Source organism: Aplidium turbinatum, chromosome 3 (genome assembly GCF_918807975.1).
Source record: "Aplidium turbinatum chromosome 3, kaAplTurb1.1, whole genome shotgun sequence".
Classification (NCBI taxonomy): Eukaryota; Metazoa; Chordata; class Ascidiacea; order Aplousobranchia; family Polyclinidae; genus Aplidium; species Aplidium turbinatum.
Window position 1 is genome coordinate 11,866,825 of NC_137474.1, and position 11,759 is coordinate 11,878,583.

Consider the following 11,759-nt stretch of genomic DNA (forward strand, 5'->3'; position numbering starts at 1 on the left):
TGCCGCACCACGGGATTGCCACCCTTGGAAAGTAAATTTAATTCTGAACACGATTCAAAAATAAAATTCCTAAAAATATTTCGGGAAAATATTTTTATAAACGCTTAATCGAAGGCGTCTATAAACGTCAAAATCTCTATTTATTTTCAATAACATTAGATATTTACCCCATTTTCAAACCATTCTGCTCGCGTTTCCTTCGTCTGCCGCACCACGGGATTGCCACCCTTGGAAAGGAAATTTAATTCTGAACACGATTCAAAAATAAAATTCCGAAAAATATTTCGGGAAAATATTTGTATAAACGCTTAATCGAAGGCGTCTATAAACGTCAAAATCTCTATTTATTTTTAAATACGTAAGATATTTACCCCGTTTTCAAACCATTCTGCTCGCGTTTCCTTCGTCTGCCGTACCACGGGATTGACACCCCTGGAAAGTAAATTTAATTCTGAACATGATCCAAAAATAAAATTCCGAAAAATATTTCAGGAAAATATTTTTATAGACGCTTAATGGAAGGCGTCTATAAACGTCAAAATCTCTATTTATGTTTAAATACGTAAGATAATTACCCCAATTTCAAACCATTCTGCTCGCGTTTCCTTCGTCTGCCGCACCACGGGATTGCTACCCCTGGAAAGTAAATTTAATTCTGAACACGATTCAAAAATAAAATTCCGAAAAATATTTCGGGAAAGTATTTTTATAGACGCTTAATGGAAGGCGTGTATAAACGTCAAAATCTCTATTTATTTTTAAATAGGCCTACATAAGACATTTACCTCATTTTCAAACCATTCTGCTCGCGTTTCCTTCGTCTGCCGCACCACGGGATTGCCACCCTTGGAAACTAAATTTAATTCTGAACACGATTCAAAAATAAAATTCGGAAAAATATTTCGGGAAAATATTTTTATAGACGCTTAATCGAAGGCGTCTATAAACGTCAAAATATCTATTTATGTTTAAATACGTAAGATAATTACCCCAATTTCAAACCATTCTGCTCGCGTTTCCTTCGTCTGCCGCACCACGGGATTGCCACCCCTGGAAAGTAAATTTAATTCTGAACACGATTCAAAAATAAAATTCCGAAAAATATTTCGGAAAAATATTTTTATAGACGCTTAATCGAAGGCGTCTATAAACGTCAAAATATCTATTTATTTTTAAATAGGCCTACCTAAGATATTTACCTCATTTTCAAACCATTCTGCTCGCGTTTCCTTCGTCTGCCGCACCACGGGATTGCCACCCTTGGAAACTAAATTTAATTCTGAACACGATTCAAAAATAAAATTCCGAAAAATATTTCGGGAAAATATTTTTATAGACGCTTGATTGAAGGCGTATATAAACGTTGAAATCTCTATTTATTTTTAAATACGTAAGATATTTACCCCATTTTCAAACCATTCTGCTTGCGTTTCCTTCGTCTGCCGCACCACGGGATTGCCACCCCTGGAAAGTAAATTTAATTCTGAACACGATTAATAAATAAAATTCCGAAAAATATTTCGGGAAAATATTTTTATAGACGCTTAATGGAAGGCGTGTATAAACGTCAAAATCTCTATTTATGTTTAAATACGTAAGATAATTATCCCAATTTCAAACCATTCTGCTCGCGTTTCCTTCGTCTGCCGCACCACGGGATTGCCACCCCTGGAAAGTAAATTTAATTCTGAACACGATTCAAAAATAAAATTCCGAAAAATATTTCGGAAAAATATTTTTATAGATGCTTAATCGAAGGCGTCTATAAACGTCAAAATATCTATTTATTTTTAAATAGGCCTACCTAAGATTTTTACCTCATTTTCAAACCATTCTGCTCGCGTTTCCTTCGTCTGCCGCACCACGGGATTGCCACCCTTGGAAAGTGTTACGATATAAACCAAACTAGAAACATAACTTGGCTTTAATCAACTTAAATTCGTGCTAAACAAACAAAACAAATATAAGGTTAACTAAATATATCTACGGTAGACATAGTTCTGCACAATTCTATTCTCCTCGTTCTGCCAGTACAACTGCAAGATGAATCAGTGGCAAGGCTAGAGTACAGAACTAGAAAGCGTACAATTACCTAAGGCACACATGATTATGTAAGCGAGTAAACAAGGTGAACTACAGGCAAGCAATCATTACATTCCTCCCCGCTGATTTATGAACATGTTTAGAATTTCGATACTTGTTGTCTCAAGAAAATAGATACATCAATGTTTCACATAAGCACCATATCGGTCAGGTTCTTTTCGTACCCGAGAGGATCTGCGAAGGGCAGGAACCTCAACATCGATCACGGCCGGTTCGTGCGAGTGTTCAACAACCGGATTTTCAGGTGTAGACTTTGGAGATTCAAGTCCGGACTTTGGTGATTCAGGTGCAGGTTGTGAATTTAAATCCAGTAGTTCGGGTGAGGCGGTAACGTTGTTGTCTTCTGCTGGTTTTTCTTTTTGCGGACAAGGAGCAAGGTCTGTAGTCGATACAGTTGATTCTCGGCCATTTGGATATCGAACATGTGCAAAGCTAGGGTTCGCATCGAGCAATTCAACTTCATCTACTAATGGCTCGTCCTTGTTCCTGACAAACCGACGAAGCAGGACAGATCCTGGTTGGAGCAACCAACCAGGTAAACTCTTCCCGAGCATTGAACGTCGTTCAAACCTAAAAAAACGTTCGTGCGGAGTAGCATTTGTGCTGGTGCATAATAATGATCGCGCTGCATGTAGAGCGTCAGGTAGGACTTCTTCCCACCTCTCCTGTGGAAGTTGACGATCATGTAACATTAACTGTACGGTTTGCCAAATAGTTTGATTCGTTCTTTCTACTTGTGAATTACCAGTGGGATGATATGGTGTGCTCCTACTGGTAGCCACACCTTTACTTGTAAGGTAGGTTTTTACATCATTGGACATAAAGGCCGAACCTCTATCACTATGTACGTATCCAGGAACGCCAAATAGTACAAAAAGTTCTGATAAACACTTTAACACTGTTGATGAGGATTGGTCTTTGCATGCGAAAGCAAATGGATAACGAGAGTACTCGTCAATAACCATTAAAATGTATGGTTTGACACCTTTTACTGGACCCTTGAAATCGATACTTATTCTTTCCCAGGGACTGGTGGCACGTATTAAATGTTGGTTTTTATCCAAGCTGTGATAGCGAGGCTTCACTTCACAACACGAACGACAGCTTTTGCAAACATTTTTCACATCATCTAGAGAAAACGGCAAGTTTTTTGAACGAGTGAATTGCCAAAGACGAGTAACTCCCGGGTGCCCAAGTTGGCGATGAATGTCTTTTAGATTGGGTTGTTGAGAGTAGCTAGCGATCACTTTGGAGCGAAATAGAGTGTCAGGAGCAACGTTATCGACTCCTGGCCGATGCTCTACACTGTAGTCGAAGCAACCCAATTCTGCTCTCCAAAGTTGAATTTTGGCATTTTTGACTTTACCTTTGCTAGTTGGGTCAAGCATAAATGAAAGAGCTCGTTGATCAGTAATTAATTTAAACTTTTTACCATGAAGATAGTGACACCAACGTCTAACTGCTTCGATTATAGCTAAAGCCTCTTTTTCTACAACAGGGTACGCTCTTTCGCATTTTGAAAGTGTTTTTGAGAAAAAGGCTACCGGTCTCCCCCCTTGGTTTAAAGTTGCAGCTATTGTATGTTCAGATGCATCACAATCAACTTGAAAGGGCAAGTCATCACGAATAAACGATAGACAAGTATTCATAAGTCCTTGTCTTAATGATTCAAAAGCTTGTAACGCCAGTTGAGATAAGGGGAAGGTGTTTTCAGTAATTGCGAGGTTTAGTGGACGTACCTTTTGTGAGAATTGAGGTATCCAACGAGCGTAGTAAGCGAACATCCCAACGACTCTTTGAAGTTCAGTTTTACACTTTGGAACGGGTAAATCCAGTAGTGGTTGCAATCTTGTGGGATCGGGTTTGATTACTCCATGAGAAACCCTGTAGCCAAGTACGTCGATTTCGTATTTGCAAATAAGAGATTTTGAATCGTTAAACGTTAAACCTTCTTCATCAGCAGCTTTCAAGAGAGCTTTGAGCTTATGATCATGATCTTCTTTACTTGTTCCAGCAACTGTGATGTTGTCTAAATATGCATATGTCCCTCGGAGTTTATGCTTGCGGATAATATCGTCTATAATTCTTTGAAATGCTGATACTCCATTTGTAACTCCGAAAGGGAGTCTACAGTATTGAAACAGTCTCCCTGCGGCTTCGAATGCAGTGTATTCTCGATCTTCCATGCACAGGGGAACTTGGTAATAAGCTGACTTTAGATCTAATGTGCTGAATATCTTTCCGTGGGCAATGGCATTCACTTGGTCATCAATTCTTGGTAAAGGAAAGGCGTCAAGAAGTGTAAACTTGTTAATGGTGCGAGAGTAATCTATTACCATCCGCTTTTTATGGCGTCCGTCATCTGCGATTAAAACTTGAGCTCTCCAAGGTGAAGTAGAAGGCTCTATAACCCCATCAGCAAGGAGTTTGTTGATTTCCTGGCGAATAAAATGCTGATCTTCTGGATTAAAACGTTTAGACTTCGTCACGATTGGTCGGACTCCTGGATCCAGATTCTTGAATAGACGAGGTGCTGTGACTTTAGCCGCTGCAACACTACAGTTTGAAGGTGTTATTATGATATCCTCTTTTTTACCATTGAATTCAAAAATCACCCGTCGATGCAGCGCCATGAAGTCTTGTCCGAGGATGATGTCTGCACAAAGTTCGCGTCCAACTCCCAGTTGTAAATCATATTCGCGATTAAATAAAGTCATTTTAGCAGCAGTCTTTCCGAGACACTCAAAATTTTGAGTTACGCGAGCTAGTGAAACTGAAGAAGTGGGTCCTGATGGAGGATCCAGCCCAAGCCATTTCGCAACCTTCCAGTCAATGTGGCTATGAGATGCCCCGGAGTCTAGAAGAGCAGTGATGTGTTTTCCGGCTATTTTCACGGAAACTGAAGAAGACGACAAACAGGATGGCACACCGGCTAAAACCGACAATAAATAAGAAGAAACTGTTGAAGCGACAATGCCATCTTCAGATCCAGACGATAAGTGCTGATCTCCCAGTATTGAAGCAGATGTAGATTGTGCTTTGATACGATTGTTTCGTCTTTTTTGTGATTTTAAACAGGCTCTTTCGAAATGACCCTTTTTTCCACATGCTCGGCAAGAAGCGTCCCGAGCAGGACATTCCACCCTTCCGCCCGGGTGCAGTTTTCCGGAGCAAAAGTAGCATTTCCTTAGTGGGATATTGGCATTTCTTGACGATGCAGCGACGGAAGATTGAAGAGTAGTTGAAAGACATCCGGATTGATTGTGCGCTTGTTCGAGTAATTCAGCCTTAGCTATAGCATCCTCAAGGGTGAGTGATTTTTCTTCTAGTAGTTTCTGCTTGATAGCTGAAGAAGAGATTCCAGTAATAAATGCATCTCGAGTTAATTCCCTTTTGAAATCTCCTGCGCTGACAGCTCGCCACTGGCAATCTCGGGCAAGTGCCTTGAGTGCTCTTGCGTACGATGTGATAGTTTCATCATGCTTCTGTTCCCTGGTGAGTAAAAGGTGACGGGCAAAAGTTTCGTTTTTCTCCTTTAAGTAGGCTTTATCGAGTACTTCCTTTGCTGCGTCGAAGGTAGAACAGTCCTCAACAAGGTCGTACACTTCAGGTGACAAATAGCAGTGCAGTAATGCTATTTTATCTACTGCTGAGAAATTCTGAGAGCTTTGGTCGCCTTCAGAGGGTTCACGGTTTGGCACAGAACGCTGAACTGCTTCAAGAAAGGCGTTAAATGTTTTCAGCCAATGTTTGTAGTGCTTAGCAGCAAGTGCGTCACTCGGGTCAAGGTCTAGCACTTTCGGTTTCAACAAACGTTCCATCACCAGATAAATAAGTTGATTAAATTGTTACGATATAAACCAAACTAGAAACATAACTTGGCTTTAATCAACTTAAATTCGTGCTAAACAAACAAAACAAATATAAGGTTAACTAAATATATCTACGGTAGACATAGTTCTGCACAATTCTATTCTCCTCGTTCTGCCAGTACAACTGCAAGATGAATCAGTGGCAAGGCTAGAGTACAGAACTAGAAAGCGTACAATTACCTAAGGCACACATGATTATGTAAGCGAGTAAACAAGGTGAACTACAGGCAAGCAATCATTACAGAAAGTAAATTTAATTCTGAACACGATTCAAAAATAAAATTCCAAAAAATATTTCGGGAAAATTTTTTTATAAACGCTTAATCGAAAGCGTCTATAAACGTCAAAATCTCTATTTATTTTTAAATACATAAGATATTTACCCCATTTTCAAACCATTCTGCTCGTGTTTACTTTGTCTGCCGCACCACGGGATTGCCACCCCTGGAAAGTAAATTAATTCTGAACACGATTCAAAAATAAAATTCCAAAAAATATTTCGGGAAAGTATTTTTATAGATGCTTAATCGAAGGCGTCTATAAACGTCAAAATCTCTATTTATTTTTAAATACATAAGATATTTGCCCCATTTTCAAACCATTCTGCTCGCGTTTTCTTCGTCGGCTGCACCACGGGATTGCCACCCCTGGAAAGTAAATTTAATTCTGCACACGATTCAAAAATAAAATTCGGAAAAATATTTCGGGAAAATATTTTTATAGACGCTTAATCGAAGGCGTCTATAAACGTCAAAATCTCTATTTATTTTCAATAACATTAGATATTTACCCCATTTTCAAACCATTCTGCTTGCGTTTCCTTTGTCTGCCGCACCACGGGATTGCCACCCCTGGAAAGGAAATTTAATTCTGAACACGATTCAAAAATAAAATTCCAAAAAATATTTCGGGAAAGTATTTTTATAGATGCTTAATCGAAGGCGTCTATAAACGTTAAAATCTCTATTTATTTTTAAATACATAAGATATTTGCCCCATTTTCAAACCATTCTGCTCGCGTTTCCTTCGTCTGCCGCACCACGGGATTGCCACCCCTGGAAAGTAAACTTAATTCTGAACACGATTCAAAAATAAAATTCCGAAAAATATTTCGGGAAAGTATTTTTATAGACGCTTAATGGAAGGCGTGTATAAACGTCAAAATCTCTATTTATGTTTAAATACGTAACATAATTATCCCATTTTCAAACCATTCTGCTCGCCGTTCCTTCGTCTGCCGCACCACGGGATTGCCACCCCTGGAAAGTAAATTTAATTCTAAACACGATTCAAAAATAAAATTCGGAAAAATATTTCGGGAAAATATTTTTATAGACGCTTAATCGAAGGCGTCTATAAACGTCAAAATATCTATTTATTTTTAAATAGGCCTACCTAAGATATTTACCTCATTTTCAAACCATTCTGCTCGCGTTTCCTTCGTCTGCCGCACCACGGGATTGCCACCCTTGGAAAGGAAATTTAATTCTGAACACGATTCGAAAATAAAATTCCGAAAAATATTTCGGGAAAATATTTTTATAAACGCTTAATCGAAAGCGTCTATAAACGTCAAAATCTCTATTTATTTTTAAATACATAAGATATTTACCCCATTTTCAAACCATTCTGCTCGTGTTTACTTTGTCTGCCGCACCACGGGATTGCCACCCCTGGAAAGTAAATTTAATTCTGAACACGATTCAAAAATAAAATTCCAAAAATATTTCGGGAAAGTATTTTTATAAATGCTTAATCGAAGGCGTCTATAAACGTCAAAATCTCTATTTATTTTTAAATACATAAGATATTTGCCCCATTTTCAAACCATTCTGCTTGCGTTTTCTTCGTCGGCTGCACCACGGGATTGCCACCCCTGGAAAGTAAATTTAATTCTGAACACGATTCAAAAATAAAATTCGGAAAAATATTTCGGGAAAAAATTTTTATAGACGCTTAATCGAAGGCGTCTATAAACGTCAAAATCTCTATTTATTTTCAATAACATTAGATATTTACCCCAATTTCAAACCATTTTGCTTGCGTTTCCTTCGTCTGCCGCACCACGGGATTGCCACCCCTGGAAAGTAAATTTAATTCTGAACACGATTCAAAAATAAAATTCCAAAAAATATTTCGGGAAAGTACTTTTATAGATGCTTAATCGAAGGCGTCTATAAACGTCAAAATCTCTATTTATTTTTAAATACATAAGATATTTGCCCCATTTTCAAACCATTCTGCTCGCGTTTCCTTCGTCTGCCGCACCACGGGATTGCCACCCCTGGAAAGGAAATTTAATTCTGAACACGATTCAAAAATAAAATTCCGAAAAATATTTCGGGAAAGTATTTTTATAGACGCTTAATGGAAGGCGTGTATAAACGTCAAAATCTCTATTTATGTTTAAATACGTAAGATAATTACCCCAATTTCAAACCATTCTGCTCGCGTTTCCTTCGTCTGCCGCACCACGGGATTGCCACCCCTGGAAAGTAAATATAATTCTGAACACGATTCAAAAATAAAATTCCGAAAAATATTTCGGGAAAATATTTTTATAGACGCTTAATCGAAGGCATCTATAAACGTCAAAATATCTATTTATTTTTAAATAGGCCTACCTAAGATATTTACCTCATTTTCAAACCATTCTGTTTGCGTTTCCTTCGTCTGCCGCACCACGGGATTGCCACCCTTGGAAAGGAAATTTAATTCTGAACACGATTCAAAAATAAAATTCCGAAAAATATTTCGGGAAAATATTTTTATAAACGCTTAATCGAAGGCGTCTATAAACGTCAAAATCTCTATTTATTTTTAAATACGTAAGATTTTTACCCCATTTTCAAACCATTCTGCTCGCGTTTCCTTCGTCTGCCGCACCACGGGATTGCCACCCCTGGAAAGTAAATTTAATTCTGAACACGATTCAAAAATAAAATTGAGAAAAATATTTCGGGAAAATATTTTTATAGACGCTTAATCGAAGGCGTCTATAAACGTCAAAATATCTATTTATTTTTAAATAGGCCTACCTAAGATATTTATCCCATTTTCAAACCATTCTGCTCGCGTTTCCTTCGTCTGCCGCACCACGGGATTGCCACCCCTGGAAAGTACATTTAATTCTGAACACGATTCAAAAATAAAATTCCGAAAAATATTTCGGGAAAATATTTTTATAGACGCTTAATCGAAGGTGTCTATAAACGTCAAAATCTCTATTTATTTTTAAATACGTAAGATAATTACCCCATTTTCAAACCATTCTGCTCGCGTTTCCTTTGTCTGCCGCACCACGGGATTGCCACCCCTGGAAAGTAAATTTAATTCTGAACACGATTAAAAAATAAAATTCCAAAAATATTTCGGGAAAATATTTTTATAGATGCTTAATCGAAGGCGTCTATAAACGTCAAAATATCTATTTATTTTTAAATACATAAGATATTTACCCCATTTTCAAACCATTCTGCTCGCGTTTCCTTCGTCTGCCGCACCACGGGATTGCCACCCCTGGAAAGTAAATTTAATTCTGAACACGATTCAAAAATAAAATTCCGAAAAATATTTCGGGAAAATATTTTTATAGATGCTTAATCGAAGGCGTCTATAAACGTCAAAATCTCTATTTATTTTTAAATACATAAGATATTTGCCCCATTTTCAAACCATTCTGCTTGCGTTTTCTTCGTCTGCCGCACCACGGGATTGCCACCCCTGGAAAGGAAATTTAATTCTGAACACGATTCAAAAATAAAATTCCGAAAAATATTTCGGGAAAATATTTTTATAGACGTTTTTGTGTTGCTAACTTTTCTTGCCAAATTACATATAGCAGTCTTAATATACGATTTTATGTTTTACTTTTCGTAGTTGCACTTGCTTTATTTTTGACAAGCCGACTTTTTCATTGAAATTTCTGTGTTCACTGTTCATTTTCTTATGGAAAAAATATAAGATTTGCTTTGATGTGGTAAGGAGAAGTGATTTTATCAGCTTCCGAGTGTTGCTACTTTCATCGCATTGTTTATCGCGCAAATTTTTACGGATAATTATTTTCGGCGGATCGCGCAGAATTATTCTGCCAGAATGACGGTGGTTACTTGGGAGCTGGTTTACTAGCTTCTCCCTTGGTTAAAAAGGCGATGACGTCACGGAGGAGGTATCCACCATAAAAATAGTACAAAAGTGAGGTGAAATCAGTCAATCATGACGATAAAAAGCATGCAAGTGTCCGCCTTTAGTAAATTAGTTGTGATTTGCTTGTTTCTGCTTCAATTTTTACAATTGAACCAGCCCTGCAAAGCAGAAGATCTCACCTATGCAAAGCAATGCAACACAGGCCCAAAAAACACCACATATCTCCATAGAAAAGAGTTAAACTTGACCAAGTTTAACTATTTATTTAACACAGGCCCGAAAAACACCACATATCTCCATAGAAAAGAGTTAAACTTGACCAAGTTTAACTATTTATTTCTGCTTCGATTTTTACAATTGAACCATTGCTGGAAAGCACATGCTATCGTCTACCCAAATAAAGCTAAGCCAGACTCTAAAATTTAAAAATATTTCTTAGGTAAAGAGTTTAACTTGACCGAGTTTAATTATTTATACGAAAAATACCTTCAAAGATACCAGCATTTAATCAATGCTAATTTAAAGAACATATCTCTGTCTATTTACAAGCAAAAGTTGAGGTTGATAGCTTTTTCACAAAGCGAGCAACCGGGCTTCAAACGCAAGCAAAAAGCGCCCGATGACTCGTTGCATATCCGAATCGAAGCATGTATACAAGTCTCCCCAGGTCTACGATCATTATATGTCTTTATTAAATTAGTTGTAACTTGCTTGTTTCTGCTTCGATTTTTACAATTGAACCATTGCTGGAAAGCACAAGCTATCGTCTACCCAAATAAAGCTAAGCCAGACTCTAAAAGTTAAAAATATTTCCTAGGTAAAGAGTTGAACTTGACCGAGTTTAACCATTTATCCCACAAATATTTTTAAAGATACAAGCATTTAATAAACGCTAATTTAAAGAACATATCTCTGTCTATTTACAAGCAAAAGTTGAGGTTGATAGCTTTTTCACAAAGCGAGCAACCGGGCTTCAAACACAAGCAAATAGCACCCGATGACTCGTTGCATTTCTGAATCGAAGCAAGTGTAGACAAGTCTCCCCAGGTCTGCGATCATTTTATGTCTTTATTAAATTAGTTGTAACTTGCTAGTTTCTGCTTCGATTTTAACGATCGAACCATTGCTGGAAAGCAGCAGCTATCGTCTATCTAAATGAAGGTGAGCCAGACTCTAAAACTTAAAAATATTTCTTAGGTAAAGAGTTGAACTTGACCGACTTCAACCATCTATCCCACAAATATTTTTAAAGATACCAGCATTTAATAAACGCTAATCTAAAGAACATATCTCAGTCTATTAACAAGCAAAAGTTGAGGTTGATAGCTTTTTCACAAAGCGAGCAACCGGTCTTCAAACGCAAGCAAAAAGCGCCCGATGACTCGTTGCATATCCGAATCGAAGCAAGTAGGCTACAGTATACAAGTCTCCCCAGGTCTGCGATCATTATATGGTTTTATTAAATTAGTTGTAAGTTGCTTGTTTCTGCATTGATTTTTACAATTGAACCATTGCTGGAAAGCACAAGCTATTGTTTACCCAAAAAAGCTAAGCCAGACTCTAAAAGTTAAAAATGTTTCCTAGGTAGGCCTAAAGAGTTGAACTTGACCGAGTTTAACCACTTATACGAAAAATAAC

At 37.6% G+C, this 11,759-nt stretch overlaps 1 protein-coding gene across 1 annotated transcript; it reads right to left on the reverse strand.

Moving 5' to 3' along the window:
- Positions 1-2,222: 2,222 nt before the first annotated feature.
- LOC145766550 (uncharacterized) lies at positions 2,223-3,089 on the reverse strand. Its single transcript, XM_082578271.1, has one exon. It carries the CDS (start codon positions 3,066-3,068, stop codon positions 2,223-2,225), a length of 846 nt encoding a protein of 281 aa, XP_082434397.1. The 5' UTR covers positions 3,069-3,089.
- Positions 3,090-11,759: the final 8,670 nt, after the last annotated feature.

What these genes read in the sequence shown, in the direction of transcription:
- LOC145766550 (XM_082578271.1), bottom strand. Translation starts at nt 3,068, where the DNA reads ATGGTTATTGACGAGTACTCTCGTTATCCATTTGCTTTCGCATGCAAA.